General features: G+C 44.7%; 1 protein-coding gene and 1 pseudogene across 1 annotated transcript in view; one reads left to right on the forward strand and one right to left on the reverse strand.

Moving 5' to 3' along the window:
- The window catches only part of DPYSL5 (dihydropyrimidinase like 5), a 50,391-nt gene extending 36,916 nt beyond the window's left edge, over positions 1-13,475 (reverse strand). Inside the window, exon 1 of the mRNA XM_040224447.1 lies at positions 13,215-13,475. Coding sequence (XP_040080381.1) covers positions 13,215-13,475 — 261 coding nt within the window. The remainder of the gene's footprint in view (positions 1-13,214) is intronic.
- On the forward strand, positions 1,862-1,959 carry LOC120852406 (annotated as a pseudogene).
- Positions 13,476-23,997: the final 10,522 nt, after the last annotated feature.

A 23,997-nucleotide genomic window follows, 5' to 3' on the forward strand; every position in this document is an offset into this window, starting at 1 on the left:
AACCCACCAGAGGCTCCACAGGCTCCATTCTGAACATTGTACTTTCCACACAGCAGGAAAAATAGACTCTTTGATGGGCCTCTAAGTCTGGGACTTAGAGATTCAGAGTTTGACTACTTGGCCCAATATGTGCCTGGCAGGACACTTCCCTGGTGGTCCAGGGGTTAAGACTCCGTGCTTCCAATGCAGGGGGTGTGGGTTCAATCGTTGGTTGGGGAACAAAGATCCCACAGGTTGCACAGTGCAGCCAAAAAATAATAAAAAATAAAATAAAATGCAGCTTCTTAAGACTGGCAAAGTGAGAGTCAGGGCAGCACACCAGGGAAGGGCTACAGCCTAGGCCTGGTGATAAAAAGGGTACCAAACAGAAAGGAAATCTGACAGAGGGAAAGCTTGAGAGTGGCAACAGCTAAATGGATAGAATTTCAGCTCATGGAAGTTTTCCCCTAATCTAGTCTGTCTCTTCTCTGTTGACTCTAAATGTAAGACAAAGAGGGAGCAAGAAGGAGCAGACCAAACTCTTCCCTGTGACATCATCACAATTTATTGTACAAAAAGATCTGGATCTTGTGAAGATAATATATCAAGATCAATATGTAGCCAAGTACCACAGAAGACAACATCCGTATGAACCTCATCTGAACCCCCAGCACCCAATTAAGTTTCTTTCAGCACACACACACACACACACACACACACACACACATATCACCAATTTTTTTCTCTCCAAATAACTAGAAAATTTTAGAGAAAATTCTTTACTTTTAGCTAACAGAAAGGGACCATGCTAAGGGCTGAAAATGTTTAATGCACTCAGTTTACAGTTCTCTTAAGTTTTTAGTTTACAGCCGGCACTAAAAAAGTTTGCTTCCAAGGAGATAGAATAGCCAAAACAACTTTGAAAAAGAAGGACAGGGACTTCCCTGGTGGTCCAGTGGCTAAGACTCCACATTCTCAATGCAGAAGACCTGAGGGTTTGGTTGCTGGTTGGGGAAATAGATCCTACATGCCCCAACTAACAGTTCAACTGCTGCAACTAAAAAGATTCCACATGCCACAGGAAGTTTGAGGATCCTGTGTGCTGCAATGAAGGCTGGACACAGCCAAATAAATAAATAAAAATTTTAAATATTATTAATAATAATTATTATAAAAGGCAATAAAGTAATAAAGCAATAATAATAAATGGCAAGTTGGAAAATGTACTACTGGCTTTCAAGACTTGTAAAACTATAATATGTCATATTGGTATAAGATAGATTAATAGATCAGAAGAATAGAAAAAAGAGTGCTGAAATAGACCCACACATATATGGTCAACTGATTTTTCACATGGGATGATCTTTTCAACAAATGATGTTGGAAAAATTGGATAGCCATATGTGACAAACTGAATATCATATTTAAAAACTAACTTAAAATGAATCACAGACCTAAATGCAAAAGCTAGTATTATATAACTTCCAAAAGAAAACATAGAAGAAAATCTTAATGACCTTGGATTTTGTGAAAAATTTCTCAATTACAACACAAAAATCAAACTATGAAAGAATCTATAAACTGACTTCAAAATGAAAAACTTCTGCTCTTCCAATGGCAGTGTTAAGAAAATCAAGAGGAAAGCCTGAGAGAAGACATTTGCAAAAAATATACCCAACAAACGATTTGTAGCTAGAATGTTTAAACAACTCTGACAGCCCAATAAAAAGAAGACAATTATGAGGTGGGAGGTGGGATGGTGGTGGTTCAAGAGGGAGGGGTCATATGTATACCTATGGCTGATTCATGTTAATGTATGGCAGAAACAATCTGTAAAACAACTATCCTCTAATTAAAGACAAACAAAAAAGGAAGACACATAGTGCTCACTTCAGCAACAGTAAACTTGGAACAATACGGAGATTAGCGTGGTCCCCACACAAGGACGACACACGGGCTTGTGAAGCATACCATGTTTTTTAGTTATAAGGTCAATAAGTACTAGGGTTGTAATGTGCAAATATTTGTGCGCACTCGCTCAGTGCTGTCCGACTCTTTGCAACCCCATGAACTGTAGCCCTCTGTGCTTCTCTGTCCATGGGATTTCCCAGGCAAGAATACTGAAGTAGGTTGCCATTTCCTCCTCCAGGGTATCTTCCTGACCCAGGGATCCAACTTACATCTCTTGCGTCTCCTGCATTAGCAGGTGGATTCTTTACCACTGGATCACCTGGGAAGCCCAGTGATGTAATACACAACCTGATAAATATAATTAACACTGCTGAATATTATGAGTGAAAGCTGTTAAGAGAGTAAATCCTGAGAATTCTCATCACAAGGAAAAAAAAAACTTTTTCTTTTTCTTTTATTTTGTATTTATTAACATATGGGATGATGGATATTTACCAAACCTATTGGGAGTCATCATTTCATGCCATATATAAATCAAATCATTATTCTATACATCTTAAACTCATACCAGTGCTTATACCAAGTATATTTCAATAAAACTAGAAAGAAAAAAATATTGGGGCTTCCCTGGTAGCTCAGACAGTAAAGAATCCATGTGCAATGTGGGAGACCTGGGTTCAACCCCTGAACTGGGAAGATCCCCTGGAGGAGGATATGGCAACTCAAGTATTCTTGCCTGGAGAATCCCTCATAGACAGAAGAGCCTGGCAGGCTAGTGTCCATGGCGTCACAAAGAGTAGGACATGACTGAGCAACTAAGCTCAGAAAGAAAAAAAATATTTACCTATTCTTTACATTTCATTTAAAAAAAGACCCAATGACTCAAAACATAGGGAAAAGACGCAAATGCTTCACCAAAGACAGAGGGTAATAAGCACGTGTAGAGACATCCAACACTAGGGGAATGCAGTTTTAAACTACAGTGAACTACAGGTGATACACCTGTTAGAACGGCTAAAACAAGAAGGCTGACCATAACTAAGTGATGACGAAATGTGGAGGGAGCAGAAAATGTCACAAGCACTTTAGAAACCAGCTTGGCAATTCTTAAAAAGCTAAATGTATACTGACCGTATATTCTAGGCATCCCACTTCTAGGTAATTACACAAGGAATAGTAAGCATATGTCAACACAAACATATGGATACAGATATTCACAGTAGCTTTATCTGTAATAGCCAAAAACTTAATAATGCTAAGTCAAAGAAACCAGACCAAAATACATACTGTCGTATTCCATTTATATATAAATATTAAAAATGCAAATTAATCTATAGTGACAAAAAACAGATCAGTAGTTACTTGGAGCACGAAAGGATTATGAGACACAAAGAAACTTTTGGGGGGTGATGGATATGTTTATTATATTAATAGTGATGGTTTTACAGTATATACATACGTCAAAACATATCAAAGTATACATTTTAAAAATGTGTGGGGACTTCCTTGGCGGTCCAGTGGTTAAGACTGAGCTTCCAATGCAGGGGGAAAGGGTTCTGTCCCTGGTTGGGGAAATAAGATCCCACATGCCTTGAGGCATGGCCAAAAGCACAAATGAGACTTACTATATGTCAACTATACCTTAATCAAGCTGTTGGAGAAAAAAGTGTTAAACACTTAAAAAAAATTTTTTTTTTAATTTTTAAAAAGAATTTTTCTGTCAGATATTTTTCTAAGTGGGAAAGGAGTCAAGGTATATTCTCGATTAGTTCTCTTTGTAAACATTTTATTTATTTATTTATTTATGGCTGTGCTGGGTATTTGTCGCTGGGCGGGCTTTTCTCTAGCTGCAGTGAGCAGGCGCTTTGTATCGTTGCAGTGCGAGGGCTTCTCATCGGTGGCTTCTCTTGTTGCGGAGCACGGGCTCCGGGGCACGCGGGTTTCAGTAGTCGCGGCACGTGGGCTGAGCAGTTATGACTTCCAGGCGCTAGAGCACAGGTTCATTAGTTGTGGCCAGTAAGCTTAGTTGCCCTGCGGCACGTGGGATCTTCTTGGATAGGGAATGGAATCTGTGTCTCCTTTCTTTTTCTTTAAAGTGGCTTCCTGGTTACCCAATCATGATCTTCTTCATCCTATACATACTCTTCCCAAGAACAAAGTCCACCAATGTATCAGTTCAGTTCAGTTCAGTCGCTCAGTCGTGTCCGACTCTTTGCGACCCCATGAATTGCAGCATGCCAGGCCTCCCTGTCCATCACCATCTCCCGGAGTTCACTCAGACTCATGTCCATCGAGTCTGTGATGCCATCCAGCCATCTCATCTTCTGTCGTCCCCTTCTCCTCCTGCCCCCAATCCCTCCCAGCATCAGAGTCTTTTCCAATGAGTCAACTCTTCACATGAGGTGGCCAGAGTACTGGAGTTTCAGCTTTAGCATCATTCCTTCCAAAGAAATCCCAGGGCTGATCTCCTTCAGAATGGACTGGTTGGATCTCCTTGCAGTCCAAGGGACTCTCAAGAGTCTTCTCCAACACCACAGTTCAAAAGCAACAATTCTTCGGCGCTCAGCCTTCTTCACAGTCACCAATGTATATCAAGTTTAATTTTATTTTTAAATATTGAGACCACTGTAGAGAGTTTAAATCTAAAGCAGAAAGTTATTTATAGATTAGAGGATGAATTCACTAATCTGCAATGGCACTTCCAACTCTAAAAGTGTGTACGAGTGAGTTCATATGTGTGTATGTGAGAGTGACTGAGTGTGATACTGTGTGAGAGTATATGCGAGTTCCTAAGTGTGTGAGTGTGTGTATAGTGTAAGAGATAAACATTGGTGTGTAAGAGATAAACATTGGTAAGTAAGAAAGTTCTTAACTATAGTTGGCCTACAGCTTTATCCTCATAGAGTCACAAAATTAGGGATCTTATATCTCCTAATTTTTAATTAACAAGAAATAAAAAAAGGATCTGAAGGAGAGAAAAATGTATTGGTGGCAGGGATAGGCTTAGGGGAAAATGAGGCAGAAACAACCAAGGGGAAAAATGTGGTGTCTACACACACTTCTACCTGCCAATGGACCTTTCTAAGACATGTACCTGACCTTCAACATAGACATATGGCAACTTCAGATTGGAGGCAACCTCAGTGAGGGTTGGGAGAAGAGATATTTCCTATTGAGATTTTTGAACCATTCTATAAGACGATATTCAAATATTTCTTAAAATATTAAAAAATATGCAAGCTTTAAGAAAAAAGGAAGAAGAAAAAGACAGCATTCATGTACTATAGCATCACCAAAATATACATATAATACACGATGTATTTTTCTTGATCTTTTTTTAAACCCCAGAGGATGAGAGTATAAAAGCAGAACCTGTATGAGGTATGAAAGATTTCCAAGATGCGTGGGTTTAATCACAAAGGATAGGTTTATCTCTATTCTTGAACCAAAACTTTAAAAAAGCAACAATCTCTCTGTATAGATCAATTATTTGCAAACACTCTTATTCTAGGAATTGAGGAGCTGCTTGGTCACCGTAGGAGATTTCTTCCCCAATTAGATGTAAAAATGTGTAAGAAACAGTAGATCTCCTCTCCCACATTTGTTCTAAGGGGTCACCTGGCCTACGTGTTGGCCTGCCGGTTAATGTAGATGTTAGAATGAAAGTTGTCAGCTAATTTTCCTAACAGGAGATACCTGATTGGAAGCAGAACATCTTTAAATAGCGTCTGCTGCCTGCTGAGTTTATGACTAGCTGTCTCTGTTTCTAAGAGAAAGAAAGGAGAAAGTGATCTGAAAGTCATCACCAGTACTATATAGGCTGCATTTGAAATCTGCAACAGAGTCAATCCTGACTATAGAGATGGAAACCACTTTTTCTTAGGTTCCTAGTTGATGTCTAACAGCTCCCAAGGAGACTGTACAAATGGATTTTCCAGGGGTTGGTCCTCAATCAGCAGAATCTATTTAACAAACAGTCATATAGTGCTTAGTAAGCACCAAGTACTATCTTTTAAATATATTTTTTTATTCTGTTCATTTTTTATTTTTGGCCAGGCAGCTTGTGGGATCTCAGTTCCCCGACCAAGGACTGAATCCAGGCCATGGCAGTGAAAGTGCTGAGTCCTAAACACTGGACCACCAGGGAACTATGAAGTACTATTTAAAAATTTTTACCAGTAGTAACACCCATAAAGTATTATCATAATCTCCACTTTCCAGGAAACAGAGACACAGAGAAATGAACTTGTCCAAATCACACAGCCAGTAAATATGGAGCTGAAATTCAAACTCAGACTCTGGTGTGTCTATCTGGAGTCTGTGCTCATGACTGCCACTCTGTGCCAACATTCATCTACTTCTTGAGCATCTACTCCATGTTTAAAGCTAAATGAGTCTGTGGTGAGTCACAAGTTAGATATAAATTGTGGTCTTTGCCCCTCAAAGTTTTCAAATCAGTTAAGAGACAAACATTACACGGGAAGCAATTAGAAAGCCCCAGAACAACCCATTATTTCATCTGGGGATAAAAAAGTGGATTCCTGGAGCTGAATTAGCTGGAGGAAGGACGTGACATGAGCTTGGTAGGCAGTGAAGGTCTTCTGTGGATGGGTGGGAAGGGGTGGCAGCAGGGAGCATGGGATGTCCATAGGGGAGGGGGCTGAGAAAACCCCTTTCCTGGTGAATGGGCATGTGCTGGGAGTGAGGACTGAATGGAGAGGAAGGTAGGATGGGGAAGCCGTCCAGGGTGAAGATCCAGGATTCCAGACTAGTTAGCAGGGAGCCACTGAAAGCTCTCGAGCAGGGCATGACACTGTTGGTTAGACCGGGGACACAGGCAGCATGGGCACTACATGGACAGCAGAACAGTCTCACTGCAAAGCCCAAGTGGCTGGATCAACTAACCCAAGAGAACAGAGAGAGCCAGGGCCAGGCCTAGGGTGGAAGCAGGTAGTCACAGCCTGGGGACGGACGTTGATCGTGCATGTCCTCTGTGCCAGAGACTGGGTGAGGTGTTTTTCATGCATCATCTTGTTTAATCCTCACAATGACTGTTTGCAGATGGTAAAGACAGTCAGCTCTAAGGCACTGGCATCAATGTTACTCCTCTATGGACAGTGGCGTGTTAATAAAGCCACCATCTCAGAGAGGCAGAAATCTCACTCCACGGTCTGCCTGATGCATCAGTTCTGTGATGCCTTTATCTGGTCCAGGCAAGTTTGGAGCCATACACTGTTGAGTTAACTATTTGCATGCAGCCCACAGAGAGGTCCTAGGCTGTCTGAAAGGAGTGACTGACTAGATCTGGGGTTTCGGGAGCCCCTGATTGATAGGGTAAAAAGGGCCTCAGACTAAGAAACTTACATTCTGGTCCAACTACATCTGGGACTTGGGGCAACTCCTTCACTCTCTCTCCCTACAATAGCAGGGTGGGAGACTTCTAAGATTTCTAAGATAGATTTTTAAGATCTCTCCAGCTTTTTAGAGGAATGAAGTGAACTTGGGAACATCAATTAATAAGCAAGACCGTATCAGTCTGGATCTCAATAAGCAGGAAGTATTACTGCAAAGCTAAAAGACTGGAAAGACATTTTAGCTAGAATTAAACAGAAATGGACAGAATACTGGAGTCAAGAAGAAAGGAAGTGAGCAGCATTTACAGGTTTAATTCCAAAGAAGCAAGCTTCAGTGGCATAATAGTAAAAACAGTCTGCCCAGTGGATAAATGGGCTGCTTGGTAAGAATGTTGGCAGGCTGGATGCCAAAGGGAATTTACTTACGTCCTAGTGTGTTGTATCTCAGGGCTCTGACAGGTTTAGTCCTCTGCAGTGGGAGAAGGGGAGAGGGTCAGGACCCTCTGCAGTGGGGGCGGGACGAGAGAGGCCATTCTAGCCTGTGCTACTGAACATCCGCTAGGCTGAGTCCATGCTGGCCGAGCACTCGTCCAGTTAGGACTCGGCTCCCCTTGTGGTTTGACTACAAGAATAGATATCCTGCTGCTGCAGATTTTGAGTTCGTGGGAGGCAGTCTCTGTGACCAGATGCTCTGGCACAGACAAGAGGGAGATTCTGGGTCCTCAAAGAAAAGGGACAGGCCCAGCTGGACTTCCAGTGACAATATTTGACCATGGCCAGCTCCCAGCTCACCAGTGCTGCCTCCTGGGGTACAGATAGGAGGGCAGAACGCGGCACAAGTGTTAACACACTTGCTAACACACACTTAGCAAGTACAGGGGTTCTAGGCCCCAAGCTAGGGTTTGGGAGCCTAATCATGGGACCCTATAATGTAGCTAGAAGGAGAGAAACAAATAAATAATACTGGGAAGGGTGAGGCAAGGCAGGCCCAAGCTTTCCATGGTGATTCAGGTATCAGCCTGACACATAAGGTGAGGGTTAGATGGGCAACAGGGCTAATAGCCAGGACAACATGCCATTCAAAACAGCTGAGAAAGTTCCTTAATAATCCACACGCTAGTGTTAGAATCATCAAGAATGTGTCAAAAAACATACTGATGGGGGAGAGGCAGGCCCAAAGACGTTGACTTCATTAGTCTGGGTTGGAGGGTGGGGGGCAGCAGAGGGGAGGGGCCTGGACATATATTTTTTAAAAATTCCCTGAGTAGTTTTACTGTAATTTGCTTCCAAAGGTTGAAAACCATTGGCCTGGACAGTGGTTCTTAATATATCTTTGGAGGAGTGGGAGGCAGAAAAGGCATCCAGGAAGCTTTTTCCCATTGTCCATGGCTGCCTCCTTCATCACCGTCTCAGTGAAGGGGCTGTGCCTGTAGTTGAAAAAGCCTGATTCTTATATTCCCACCGGACCATGGAGAGCCATTGGTGGGGTGGAGCCCAGCAGCCTGCATTAACACTCTTCTTATGTAATATTAGATTCATACAAAAGTGTAAATATAATGTATAAGTAGGCTAAGCAGAATAATAATAAAAAGACCCCCATGACCCAAGTGAAATCTTATACCTTTGTTAACACAATTGGTGTCAGGCTCTCCTCCCTCCCCTCCTGTCCCAGGCTCCCCAAGGAGATAAAGTCCTTCAATGGGGGCATTTTTAACAAGCAGGGGGTCCTAGGCCTCTGAGAGGGCGGGCCTTCAGGTTGGGAGGGTGTGGAGGAGGCGGACAGGAGGATCAAGAGGATCAAGTGACCGGGCTGTGAGCAAGGGGGTGGGGCAGAGGCCGGGGAGCCAGGCAGAGCCTGCCACAGCCTCTAACAGAAGCAGAGGCGGGCAAAGCATTTGTTAAAGAAGTGCTAGAGAAATCCCTTTAGACCTAGTACAATGGAGTCCCAGATGCTCGCAGAAAAGCCAGCCTTTCAACTGTTTTGTTTTCCCAGCCCTGGCTGCTGCCGCCAAATTGACAAGCATGCAATAGCTCAGGGGGTGCAGAGTTCAAGGCCCTGTGGATCTGTTGGACAAGAACAAAAAGGTGCAACTTGATCTCTCTTTCTCTATAGGCTAATCACACAGGAGAGCTTTTCCTTGGGGTTACTATTCTATTATAAACCCAGCTGCTTATAGCAAATCAACTGCTACCTCTCTTAGAAGGTACGAAGTAGGTCAGCAACGATCTACCTGGGTGCACAGGCTTGGCTTGAGTGACACAGGCTGTATGAATAATTAAACCCACACATCCCGAAGACCAGCATTGCCTCTGAGAGCGTTTCTTGCCCTAGGAGACTGTCGGGAATTAGAGGTAAGAGGAAGCCAAAAAATCCAGCTGCAGGTATACCAAAAGGGAGGAGCAATTCAAGAGTGGAGGGGAGTGAGGACCAGGGCAGGAAGCCAGTCTTAGGAGGCTGGGATGTCTAAGGAAGGACTCTGGCCAGGGTCCTCTAAAGGGGTCTGGGGAGGACTGGGTGAGGGGCTGTGTTTGTGAAACAGACACTTAATACGAGCTGGGGCACAAGGAGAAACATGCAAAAAGTCCGATCTTGCTTAGGGGGTGGTTATAACAAAGGCCCAGTTTAGGTGACACAAGCAGTCAGACTGGCTGGGGGTCTACGGGCCTTACATTTCCCATAACTAGCACCTGACATGGATTGGGGGTGCCCGAACCTGCAGGAACTGGGAGAAGCAGGACCCTTAAATCTCACAGGGGCTTTTATATGTTTTTCCAGAGGCAGCTGCTTCCATGGATGAGAAGCTTGGAAAAGATCAAAAGTTACCCACCGCCTTGTGCAAAGACGCACGTGCAAAGGTCTTCACCGGCCATAAAGAGCTGCAGGCTCTCAGAGGAAAACTCGTCACTCCTGGCTAATGAGGCCCTGGCAAATGACAACGAGGAAAAGAAGACAAAGAAGGCCAGCCTGCCCTCCCAGAGGCTGGTAGGCAGCACAGTGACAGCAGGGCATCTGACTCTGGAATAAAGATTTCTCAAGGAGGGGGAGGGGGGATACCAGCAAGCTACAATTTTGGAGCAAGGCAGCACCCTGCACACAATTTTTGGTACACACTGCAGTATAGACCCTAGCAAGGATTGGTGTGGTAATCAGAGTTATATTGACGATAAGTACTGGGGCCGCTCTTAGAATCCTGCTGGGAGTATCAGTTGTTACAACCAGACTGGAAAGTGATTTGGCAGCATCTTCTAAAGCTAAACATGTGTGTCTTCTGTGATCCGGCACTCTCAACCCCCAGGAACATGCCCAACAGAAATGTACACACGTTTGCTAAACGACATGTACACAACATCCACAGCCACAGCATTTGTAATAGTCCCAAACTAATGACCTTGTTGATGGTGGAATGGCTGGGTACTACATGGGCTTTTGTACAGTGGGACACTAGTAAGCAATGAAAGTGGAGTAAGCATGATGTGCAACAACATGGGTGAATTTCACAAAAGTAATACTGAGCAAAGGAAGTCAACACCAGGGGACAGACTGCCTGAGTTCATTTACATGAAGCACAGTCAAAACCAACCTATGGTGAATATACAGAAAACCACTGACATCTGCACTTTAATAGGTGAGTTGTATGGCGCGAGAATCTCAATTAAGCTGTTATTTACAAAACAAAAAGACTATGGTATTAGGAGTCAGGATAGTGGTTCTCCTTGGTGAGGAGTAGTGACTGAGGAGGGGATACAAGGGGGAATTCTGGGTGCTGACAATGTTTGGTTTCTTGATTTGGGTGCTGGTCACAAGGGTGTGTTCAGTGTGACAATTCTTTGTACTTAGAATCTGTGCACTTCTCTATATGTCTGCTATACTTCAATAAAAATAACCAGCAGGCTTTCTGGTAGTCCAGTGGTTGAGAACTTGCCTGCCAATGCAGGGGATATGAGTTCGATCCCTGGTCCACGAGGATTCCACACGCTGCAGGGCAGCTAAGCCCATGCACCACAGCTACTGAGCCCACGTGCCATAACTCCTGAAGGCTGTGCACCTAGAGCCCGTGCTCCACAACAAGGGAAGCCACCGCAATGAGAAGCCTGGGTACCACAGCTAGAGAGTAGCCCCCACTCGCTGAAACAGAGAAAGCCTGCACACAGCAACAAAGACTCAGTGCAGGAAAAAAAAAAAAAAACTTAAAAAAATTTTAAAAATTAACCACAAACAAAGCAGGCCTGGCCTGGCAGGGCTCAAGTGCATTGACATGGTGAGCTGAAGGTGCTCACTCACTTCAGAAAGGCCCTGTCTGCCACCTGGGTCCCCTTGAGAGGACCCTGCTAGTGTGTATGAGGATGGGGCTCCCCATTTCATGAGTGAGGCATCACCTGCATAGCCCCAGAGTAATTCTCAGAGGAGAAACTAGGGAGGGTTCACAAAACACCTCTCTTCCCTGGGCTCGGCTCCAGTGGGAAGCTGTGGCCTGGGGTATTATCCTCTCCTCAGCACAGGCTGGGCTACGGCCCCTGTGACTCCTTGCGGCTCAGCCTTCAGGGGTCTGGTCTGCTGCTCCAGGACTGGGAAGGAGGCATATCCTCAGGGAGAGCTTCAGGGCCACTTGCTTGAGGTGGGCTAGCCTGTAATGTTGCAACTCCAAGGCTAGCCTCTGCCTGCCCCAACCTGGCTCTTCAGGGTGGGTTTGGGGGGCACCAGCAGGAGGAGCACTGAAGCCCCCAGGAATATGGATCCCAGAGAGAGCACCGAGCATGGGAGAGGGGCTCCCTGAGGACCGCAGAGAGAACAGAAGCGAGATTTTAGGGTACAGGGCCACTGGAGATTTGCAGCAGTGGGCCAAAGTAGGACATAGGACTGTAGCCACTGGACCAGTGGCCAGTGGACTCCTTTTATCCAGGGAACATTAGAGGCTAAGTCCTTTATAGATCAGATTGTACAAAGGGCTGCTGCTGAGGCCAGGGACTTCTGGCCCTTGAGATTCTGATTCAATTCTGCATTTGAAAAAAATCTTCATAGATGAATCTGATGCGCAGTTGGATGTAGAGACCCACATGGATAAATATCAATCACTTATTCATTCAACAAACATTTACTGGTCAGCTACTCTAATTCTAGGTCAGTGTCAGGCTCTAGACTAAACACAGAAGAATACGGTCAGGCCTTGCCCTTAAGGAGCCCATAGTCTGAGCTTCAGAAAAAAGCCTGCATGTGACAGATAATTACAATGCAGAGATGACAGCAATGACAGGATTCTGGAGCACAGACTAATGGTGAAAAAAACCTATTTGTGATGCTTTTGAGAAAATGTAATTTCGTCCTGATTCATTTGTTTCACAGGTCTGAATTTTTGTATTTTGCATTGAAGCAGCTCAAGCCCAGCTCAGTAATTTTTAAATATTGTCCATGATAATTCACTCTGGAAAGCGGGCCCACCACCAGTGGTTTTCAAGCTGTTTTTAAAAATAAAGCTAAGAAAGATAATCAAAGATAGCTAACTATGTCTTTTTCATAATTTCTACCATTAAAATCACCTAGAAGAAGCATACCTATTTTTCACAACTTGGGGGAAATTAATTTAGCTTATCATACATAAAGGAGTCCATTAGACCAACCCCCTCCCCCCCATACATGCACAATAACAAACACCAGCTAATTCTCCTCTTCCTCTAGATCGGCACTACACGACATAAGAACATAAAAATAAAATCAGTTTCTGGCCTCGGTACCTCACTTAAGTGATATGATCAGCAAAATGGGCCTAAATGCCTCCTTTTTCCATAATCATGGACATCTATGACATTTAGCCCAACATTTCCTGTTTTAGTTGCACAGTGGCCCCTTTCAAGGCCAAATTTCTTCTTTGAGCAATACAGTGGGAGCACCCTGTTCATGAGGGTTTAGCCTAGAGCAGGCCCAGAAACAGAGGAAGCCACCAAGGAAGCCCCTTCGGCCCCCGGAAGCATTACCTTGGTCCCATGGTAGAAGTCGTCCACGCACGTGGCATTCATGAAGGTCTGGTGGAAGTGGGTGCTGGTGTCGATGCCTCCAGGGATCACCAGCTTCCCCGTGGCATCAATCACCTTGGCCCCTCCAGGGATCATGAGTTCACGGCCCACCTGCTGGATGATGCCATTCTCAATGTAGACATCAGCCTCGTGGGTGCAGTCGTCGTTCACTACCTTGCCTCCCTTGATGAGAATCCGCACGCTGGCTGAGTTGGCAAGCATGTTCCTGTGAAAGGTGAGAGGGGGGCATTGGTCAAAGCCAAAGTCCCTTTTCATGGTCACCAAGGTCCCATCCCTTCCTGTGAGAGCCCAAAATAAACGGGCAGAGTTGAGGGAGCAGGGATGGGAAAGGAGTTTCTCCGTAGCCTGAGGACACTGGTCCTCCAGCCAGCTGGGGTCACAGGCCTCCCGCTAACCTCACAGCAGGACTACTTGGGAATCATGACACCGCGGTAATTAAGGTGAAGCAAGAACCCAAAGAGACATTGGTTTTCAGCTTCTCAAGATGTTGTGGGGGTTGTGAAGAATTTTCATATCTCTTGTCTCATTTTGGGCTTCCCTGGTGGCTCAGACTATAAAGAATCCACCTGCAATGTGGGAGGCCTGGGTTCTCATTTTATTACAACAGTCCTAGAAGTGGCATTTCACAGATGAGAAAACTGAAATTGCTATTAAGGAATTTATGGCTACTAACTAGCCAAGTCAAATCCAGAGGTCTTACATGAGGAATGTCCCCACTAAACCATATGGTCCTGGAGATAATGGAGGCTCCCGTGGCGTGTCTCAGAGGGCCAAATTCTCCAAGCCTCACAGCTGTTTAATTCAGGCAATTCTTCAGCTAGATTCTGCTGCACTTCACCCTCCTGTGTTTGCGTCAGGAAGTCCACTACCTCACTGAAGCTCCCTAGCTGACTGCATATTGATAAACTCATCTGAGGAGCTTTTGAAAAGCATCCATGCCCAAGCTCCACCACTGAAGACTCAGCTTTATTTGGTTCAGTCTGTGCCCCCAGAATCCGTTTTCAAAAGCCACAGACCTCTACCACACACTTAAAGAATTAACACCAATCCCTTCCAGAAAATAGAGAGGAAACCTTTACAAGTCATTTTATGAAGTCAGTATTACCCTGATACCAAAGACAGACAAAAACAGTACCAAAAAAAAAAAAAAAAAACAACCCTCTGAAGTGATATCCCTCATGAATGTAGATACAAAAATTTCTAACATACCTCAGCAAACAGAATTTAGCAATATGTAAAAGAATTCAAAAATCCCACCCATGTAAATGGGATTACCTCCAGGGATGCAAAGCTTGCTCAATTTTTGAAAATCAATCAGTGTAATCCACCATATTAACAGGCTAAAGAAGAAAAATCACACAGTCATATCAATTGATACAGAAAAAGCAGTTGACAAAATACAACACCCATTCATGATGAAGACTCTCAGGAAAGTAAGAATAGAAGTTAACCTCCTTAAACTGATAAGGAACATCAACAAAAAACCTGTAGCTAATATCAGAATTAATGACAAAAGACTGAACACTTTCCCCGCTAAACTGGGAATAAGCCAAGGATGTCTACTCTTACCACTATTATTTAATAGAGAAAGTCCTAGCTAGCAATATGACAAAAGAAAATGAAATGAAAGACATAGCAACAAAAAGTTGTTCTTATTTGCAGCTGACGTGATAGGGGCTATGCAGAAAATCCCAAAGAATCTACAAAAAAATCTACTAGAACAAATAAGTGAATTCAGCAAGGTCACAAGGTAAAAGATCAACATACAAAAAGCTATTGTTTTTCTATATACTAGCAATGAACACATAGATGCTCAAGAAAATTGAAATCCTTAGGCATAAATCTAAGAATGCATATAGGATTTGTATGCTGAAAAGTACAAAATGCTGGTGAAATAAATCAAAGATCTAAATAAGTGGAGGGACATTCTATGTTCATGGATCAGAAGACTTAACATAGAAAAGATGTCAGTTCTCCCCTAATTGATACACGTGTTTAATGCTGGTTGATTTTGGCAACTCTCTTGACCATTCGGTATCTGAATAGAAATGATTTTCATTTAGATTTAGAAAATATAAACCTGACCAAGCAGAGGGAGATATACCTCCCACCCACAATGACACTGTAGCGTCACTGTGGTCTCAAAGAAAGCCGACATTTTTACTTAGTAAACTTATTCTTAAGGATCCAATCAATTGTCCCCTCTTCTGAGAAGCTTTCCCTGACTCCCTCAGAACCTTCACTGACTTCATGGCACTGGAATCTGTCTCCACCTCTGCACTAAGTCCTCAAAGTCAAAGGCAAAGCAGTGAGCACTGTATCTGCCCAATCCTCACCCCCAGCATCCAGTATAGGAAATTCAAACTGTGAAAAAAAAAAAAAATGAATGAATGGCTGCCTCTATTGATACTTGTGCACCCAACAATCAAATGGTTTAAAGCAGTAGGCCAATTCCACATTTGTTGTCTGGGACATTTGGCAACTCTGTATATAGGATAATGCTCAACTTTCATCCCTCTTCCAATACAGCACATCACTGTGAACAGAGCAAAGAAAGCGACACACTATCGCTCATCCTCATCATTTTATTTTGCCTGCCTCCAGCCAAGGTACAGGAAGCCTGTGTCCCAGGATGAAAAGGTCTTACAATCTGTTGAAGGAATAACTCTTGTAAGGAAATAAAGTCAGCTAGTTGGAGAGCTTAGCCTGCTCTCCTGAACTCGCTTGGTTAGGCAGTTGTTTTTTGTTTGTTTTTTTTGTGTGTGTGTGTCAAATTGACCAGGCTGGAGTACACGGAATCTCCACACCAAGAAAGTTTACAGTCTGAATTCAGCTTAGAGTGTCAGATCCTCCTGCTCTTAGGAGAGGCTGGTCCACTGGGGTCTGCTGCTGGGAGATGCTGGGAAATAAGACAGGTGGCTGGGAGTAAGCCTCCTTTCCTTACATTGTCTCCCATGAACATCTGGTCCCTGCCAGGCATCCTTCTGATCTTTGAGGAGAAGAGATCCCTCCCCTAGTGTGGAAGGAACTGGGTAGAGACAGTGGGGAGGAATCGGGGAGGCCAGAGGGGCATGGAGACCGGGACTATCATAGCAACAAGCCCGTTGTCTGAAGCTGGAATAAAGCTGACATACGTCAGGAGAACTTTTGTCCTAAAATCTGAAAACTGGAATTTTAATTTAATACACAATAATCAGGAAATGAATTTGGTCCTTAGGTGATGGACAAAACCTTTCTGGCCAAAGGAAGCCCAGAAAGCCTTCAGAGATGCAATCTCTTTCTTCCAAGGCCAGAAGTGACCATAAAAGGAGAGATGCAAGTTCTCAGCGAGAAATAATGGTGATAAAACACGCACAATCCTCTGTGCAAAAATATAATCCTTACCTTTAAAAAGAACTTTAAGTAAGATAGAAAATAGGAATATTTATGCTGGGAAATTGCTGCCCAGTCATTATGTCAGCATGGTAAATGAGAATATTGATTTGCTTATTAATCCACAACACATACTCATGGCACACACCTGGAGGGTGGAGACCCTGGTAGAGTGATGTGATAATGATCTACCGGGGTTTCTTGTCTGAGCTGTGATGCTGGAATCATCGTAAGCCAAGGGCGTTTTCTTCAATAGTAACAATAGTAACAAGGCTCTTAGTAAGCTAACACCCTGTGCCTGGAATTTAATTCACACAGCAGCCCCAAGAAGTAAGAAGAAGGCGGGAGGTATTAACCCTATTTTAAGAGAAGGAAATAGAGGTTTTGAAATAACAGGTAACCCATCAGAGGTCATACAACTCCAGGGTCTGGGACTTACAGGGAAAGTTACTTACAGGAAGGTTATCAGAGTTACTCTGGGTAGAAGAGTTTCAGATGATTTTTACGTTCTTGACAGTTTTTTACATTTTTCAAATTTTATGCATTAGACTTGTATTACCTTTTAAATTCTAAAAAGTTGTGTTAAGAAGGTTTTTTAAGCTACAAAGAAGCCAGAAAGAATCCAACTTGACCCTTCACTAATGTCCAGGGAGCTCAGTCCTTCCCTCTGCCATCCTCTATTTGAGGAGATGAAAAAAAGACCTGCTCCTGACAGCTGTACCTGAATCCTTCTCTAGAACACTTGGGCTGCCACCATGACTCACCTTATCATTTTCCACTTCTTTGTTGGGAGTCCCTAAAGGCTAACCAGGCTCTGAAGAGGCTGGGTTCCCGCAAATCTGGGGAGTCCTGCAGCCTCTCTGGTTGGGGGATCCCATTCACAGAAGCCTGCTTTAGTCCTGGAACTCCGGACTGGACTGGACTCCTAGGACTACCTTAGAAGAAACTCATTCTCAGAATTTAGAGGATTCTAATAATAATCTTAACAATTAGCAAACATCTACTATATACTGGACCCTTCCCAATGCCTACCATATACATTATCTAATAACAGAGTAGGGTTTGAAAGCCAGACAATCATTTTTTTTTTTTTGAATAGTATGAAAAGGCAAAAAGATAGGACACTGAAACAGACAATCATTTTTAGAGCAGTTATGAATTGAATGTTTGTGTCCTCCCAAAATTCATATGCTGAAGTTCTAACTTCCAGAGTGGCTATATTAGAAGACGGGGCCTTTAAGGAAGTTTTTAAGGATAAATGAAGTCATAAGGGTGGAGCCCTGATCAAATAGGATTAGTGTCCTCATAAGATGAAACATCAGAGAGCTCTCACTCTCCCCTACCCACTCTCACCCCCATAAACCATGCTTATGCCCAGAAGAAAGGTCATGTGAGGACACAGCGAGAAGGCAGCCAGCTACCAGCCAGAAAGAGTCCTCACCAGAAACCAACCCTGTAAATAATGGCTTCAGTGTAAACAGTGGCCGGACTGATGGGTCTGATTGGCACAGAACTGTCAGCTCCCTCCAACCCTCTGGCAGACTTACAGCTTCACATTGGGGGGTGTAGTCATCACAACTACCTGAAAATCTTCAGTGTTTTGGGGGTTACCAAGGCCTTGGAACACTCCAGTGCTAGACTGGTGTGTTTGGATAATAACATAGCACAGTTGTTAAAGTTCCCTGCCCAAGGTATTTTGGGAGAATATCTTTTTAAAATGAATATTTGTGTGCATGGAAATATTCTGTAACTTCATTCCTCCCCAGTGTCAAGCACTGGAGGCAACTCTGAAAGGACACAGGCCTTGCTCTCAAGAAACCCAGTCTTGGAACTTCCCGGGTGTGGTCTGGTGGCAAACACTTCACGCTCTTGAGTTCTGTCCCTGGTCAGGGAACTAGATCCCACATGCTACAACTAAAACCCAGCACAGCCAAATACATAAATATTAAAGTATTAAAAAAAAAAAGAAAAGAAAGAAACTCAGTCTAGTGAGCAAGAGACACACAAATAATTGCTTTACTGAGTGCTAAAGTGTCAAGGGGACATTTCTTGCCTAAAGACTTTAAATCTAACTTGATTTAGACTAGGTGTCTCTCACCAGGTACCAGATGCCAGAGCTGTGACTGGGTGAGACCAGCAGGTTGGTGATGGGAGGCATGTCTTTTGTTACACCAGTGTCCTCCCACACATTTCCAAATGGTCTGTATCACCAAGATGTCTCATTCCTCCTGATCCCCCCTTGATGTTGACTTGTGTGATGGTTGACATTCATTATGCTTCTCACCTCCTCCAGTAACCTCATTAGCACTTCATTCCTAGAGTTCTCCCTGCTAGTCTTTGTTAAAAGAAAGACATACTGGCATCTTTTCCCACAGTGTCCATGCTGTCTGTGCGTGTACGACGTGTATATGTACATAACAAAGTGAGGGGGTGTATGAATGGGGAGATACCTCAGACCTCCTAGGAGAGTCCCCCGAAAGAGAAAGGATTTGAGCACAGTTGTTGAAACTCATGCTTTTAAGCAGTGCAAATACTACAGGCCATGATGGTCTTTCCCTCTGCTCTAGTGGGGCAGCATATTCAGAGAACATCCTTATCAATGGTCATGGTCAAAAAGGTCAGGATTGGTTTTACTCATTTATGATGCTTTGAGTCACTGATTTTATTCCAAAACCTAACTCTTTGCAACCCTATGGACTGTAGCCTGCCAGGCTCCTCTATCCATGGAATTCTCCAGGCAAGAATACTGGAGTGGGTTGCCATACCCTCCTCCAGGGGATCTTCCTGACCCAGGGATTGAACCCTCTTATGTCTTCTGCATTGGCAGGTGGGTTCTTTACCACTAGCACCAGCCTGGGATGCTCTGTATACACAGAGCCAGTCTGGCCCACTGGCTTATTACACGCTATGGACTGAATGTTTAGGCTCACCTCGCCCACATTTCATATGTTGAAGCCTTAATCCCAACGTGATGGTATTTGGAGCTGGGGTCTTTGGGAGCTACTTAGGTCATGACAATCTTGTAGTTTCCTAATAAGAAGAAACACAAGAGCTCTCTCTTTCTGCCATATGAAGACACAGAGAGAAGACTGTCCACAAGCAAGAAACTCTCTCACCAGGAACTGAACTGGCTGGGACATTGATCTTGGACTTCTCATCCTTCAGAGCTATGAGGAAGGAGTTTCCGTTGCTCAAGGCACCCAGTCTCTGGTATTATTATAGCAGCTCAAGCTGACTAAGATACCACATTAGATAGTAATAAACATTATAGTCAAATCATCATTAAGTAACAACTGGGCCTTAAAATAAATACACCTCCTTTAAAGACTTCTGGCTATATCCTACACTCCCATTGGTTTAATCAAAAACTGATCATCCAGCTCTTCTGTCTATTCAAACAAAAACATTCAAATCACATCTCTGTCCTCCTAGGAAGAAATGGGGAAAAACACCAGATAGTTAAATGCTATTAGAAAAAATAATTCAGAGGTATGAAATTCTAGAGCTGCACAGATTCATCAAGTGGACCCTGACTTTCCCTCCAGGGCTGGACTTTAGCAACAGGGACCTTGAATCGAAGGGAACCAGTCCAGGACTAAAGGGGTGGTGTTCTGCTACAAATATCAGAGATCTTAAGAATCCTACAGTATATTCAAGGAAGCAATGATGCTTTCCTCAGAAAGACGGTGGATATCTCCGACATGCAAAGACTTATCCAAGTGTACACAGCTCACATCTCCCCAGTTTCCTGGTCCTTATGCTCTTGAACCAGTAGTGGGTCAGAGTTAAGGTGATGTGCTGGCTAAGGAAAGAGGGACTTCCAGGTGGGGAGGGAAAAGGCTGGGAGCTGGGAGCTGAGTCTTTCTTGAGAAAGCTTCTTCGTGTTTAAAATAGTAACAATTATTGCTATCTGCTCTCCCACAACCATCTTGCAGGATGACAGTAAATTTCCTGCACTGCCCACCTTCCTGCCATTTTTACTGTCATTGAGCAGCTCCAGCAGAGAAATGCATGCTTGGGTGAGGGGTGGGGGGCACTCTGCCGAGTGGACAGTCAAGGTTATAGCAGCTCTGCTTCTCATTCATGAAATGCACACACCCCACAGTCCTAGAAGGTGCACAGTGTTAAGTCCTGCCAAGGAAATGCCAACCCCAACACTGCGTTTGGAATTGCCTGCTTCTGTCAACACCTTCCACAGTTCCCCGAGCCTGCAGGGAGGTGTGAGACGAGGAGAGCGGCAGTCTGTCCAGCACAGCTGCCTCCTGCCAGCCACTCAGCCGGCGGAAGCTGAGAGGCACCGGCTCTCGGCACAAACATCCAAGCCAAAAGACACACCGCAAAGGGACACTTCTTAAAGGAAGACCGTGAAACTAACCCAACAGGTATTGGTTTAAGGTGTGTATTTCCTCTTAACAGGCATTGGTTGAAGACTCACATTTCCCCTTTGGGTAGAATCCATAGGAAACCATGAGATCTTTACAGACAATTGGTCACTGTGATAGCCAGTAATATACAAGAGTTACACAACTGCCCTGTGACGTGAAGGTCCTGTGCATTTAAGCCGACACTAAGAGCAACCTGGAGTGGAAGCTGGAAGGGCGGTGAAGGCACTCAGGTCACAGGGGACATGCTGAACAGCAATGGCTGGTCCCTTGCTCCAAGCTGATAACATTTGTTATAGGATCAAAAGGTAATATAAGTCAGGGGTTTGGGAAAGAAAAGAAAACCATGCAGCTATTTTTCTTCTGATCAGCACAGGGGGAAGAGAAACAGACTAATGAGAGAGCCATCCCTGGAGGGGTGTTTGTGCTTAGTGCATCCTGGGATGATTCCGAAAGAGGATTCTCTTGGCGTTGAAAAATGAGAACAAATTAAAGGTTCAACACAGCACAAAAACCAAAAAGGGAAGTTTGAGGTGAGTGGGAAACAGCTAAGTGTTTACATTAATAAATTTGATTTTTTAAAAAAGTAAATTGCTTTCTACGTAGTAAAGTGCTAAACAATTCTTAACTAATATTAAAGTGCAGTGTAATTTTATAACTAATTCTTAACTGGCTTTATAAACTCTTGAGTAGATTTTAAACAATTTTATAACCTATGTGTAAGATATTAATATAAAGAATAATGACACAAACACCAGTGAATTCAGTCAGCATCGTCATTACCATTCATCCTGGTACCTCCTTCATCCCAGCTCACATCCCCCTTCTCAGAGGTAACTACTCCTCTAGTGGATTTGTATGAACTAATGACTAATAACAATTAAGTGACAAGTAACAAAAAAAGGACAAGATCACAGATATTCCCACCCCATGACTACCTCTCCCCATATCCTGCAGTCATGCTTCACCTACTCCTGACTGCTTCCTTTACCACCTAGTTCTCTGCTTGAAACAGAAATCGGAGAACCTCCACTATGTTAATAACAAAGGAGTGAGACATTTTAGGGCTTCCCAGGTGGCTCAGTGGGTAAAGAATCTGCCTGCAATGCAGGAGATTCAGGAGAAGTGGGTCCGACCCCTGGGTCAGGAAGATTCCCAGAGGGTATGGCAACCCACTTGAGTATTCCTGCCTAGAAAATTCCATGGACAGAGGAGCCTGGCAGGCTCCAGTCCATGGGGTCACAAAGAGCTGGACACGACTGAAGTGACTGAGCGTGCACACATGGGGCATTTTAACACCATCCAAAGGCCCACTGGACCATTCCGCTGAGTTGTCCCAAGGCAGCATCAATCAGTTCAAAACCAACTGCACTGTCCCCATCACCCATCCAGAAATCTGGGACTTCTCCTGGATTCCTCTCCAACCTAGGCCAGTATCAGTGTTCAGAAAGGCTGGTGTGCACCTCGGAACTTTGTGCGAAATATTTTGCGGGATTCTGGAAGTAGAAGCCAACTACGGGGAGAAGAACTGGGAAAGGTAAAAGGACGGGTCCTCCATCTCTCATCTGGGGGCATCAAAGACTAGTGGGGACCTGGAGGCTGGGTCCTCCAGGCCTGGACAGGAAGAAGAGCTAGTGAGGCTGAGGGGTAGCACAGGGAGGGCAGAGGCTAGAGTGGTTGTGGCTGATGTTGTCCTCCTCCCTCCGCCAAGACACAATGGATCCTTCATCCAGTAGCAACACACTATTTCTGCATCGAACTGGCCAGGCAGGAAGTTGCTAACACCCCAGGGGCTCCATAACCCAAGGGCTGAGCAGGATCTAGGTTCTGGGTAGCAGGTGCCAGCTGGCCCAGGATGTTTCTAACTGGGGACCATGAAACAGCTGCATCTGGAATACTGCCACCAGCGTGGTCACCATGTGGTAGAGAAGGTAGCACGGGACAGGTAGGGCAGGGCAGGGCAGGACTACAGGTGAGAGCCCAGCACCAGGGCAGCCTCTTCAGTAAGCTGTCTGTCAAGTGACGGATGTGAATGTGGTGACGGAGGAAGGGCTTGCTCCTGAGAAAGTGTGAATTACCAGCTTAGACCAGGAAGGTGCCGTGAGCGGAGCCCAAGGGGCAGGCCTGGCTTCTGGGAAGGCATATGTGAGCCCAACAGGGGTGAGTCCTTAAGAAGCTAAGATCAAGTAAGTGCTTTTAATCCCATAGGTTCATCAGCCCAGCCCGGCCCTGCAGGGTGGGCTTACTGATCAAGCACCATGAGTGCGTAAGGGGGCAAAAGCGAAATTCCAAGGATTAGCCATGAGAGGGTGGTAAGAAATGGAGCTGTAGGCCACTTGTTTAACGAGATTAGCTACGAGAATCAGCAGTTGTTAGAAGGCAAAGCCAAGTGCGCATGTGAGTGTGTGTATTGCTGATCCAGGACGGGCTTCTCCGTGTGCCTACTGTAGGCATCCTGGCCTGGCATGACCAGTCAGTCACCCACTGACTCACTGAGGTCAGGCGGCTCATGTGAGATCCTGGGAGGCTGAACACCAGCAAACACCAGTAAGTATATGTAAAATCTCCCTTCCATGAGCCCAGCTGCTCCAGGGCCCTGGAAGAAGGGCAGAGGAAGGGGCGCACACATTGGAGACATGACTTCCTGCCTCCTGACTGAGGCTTTAGGCAGAGAACACCTGGTTCTTCACGACCAGTGGAGTCACCACCGCCACTGCCACCCTCCCGGCTCTGGTCACCCCTCTCCGGCAGATTCCTCAGCCCTGCTGTGCTGTCCATGCTCTCGCCAGCTGTCTCCAGTCCCCAGAAATAATTCCATCAGCTCCCGTGGAAGGACAGCAGCTGCAGCTTAAGGGTGTCCAGCGGCCCACAGAGTGGCTGCTGCCTAGAACGCCAGCCAAATGGCAGGGAGGGCCAGGTCCGTGGCCAGAAGAAGGGGGCAGTGCGTTTCTCACTGAGACCAAGATTCT

This window comes from Oryx dammah, unplaced genomic scaffold, assembly GCF_014754425.2.
Source record: "Oryx dammah isolate SB20612 unplaced genomic scaffold, SCBI_Odam_1.1 HiC_scaffold_25, whole genome shotgun sequence".
NCBI lineage: Eukaryota > Metazoa > Chordata > Mammalia > Artiodactyla > Bovidae > Oryx > Oryx dammah.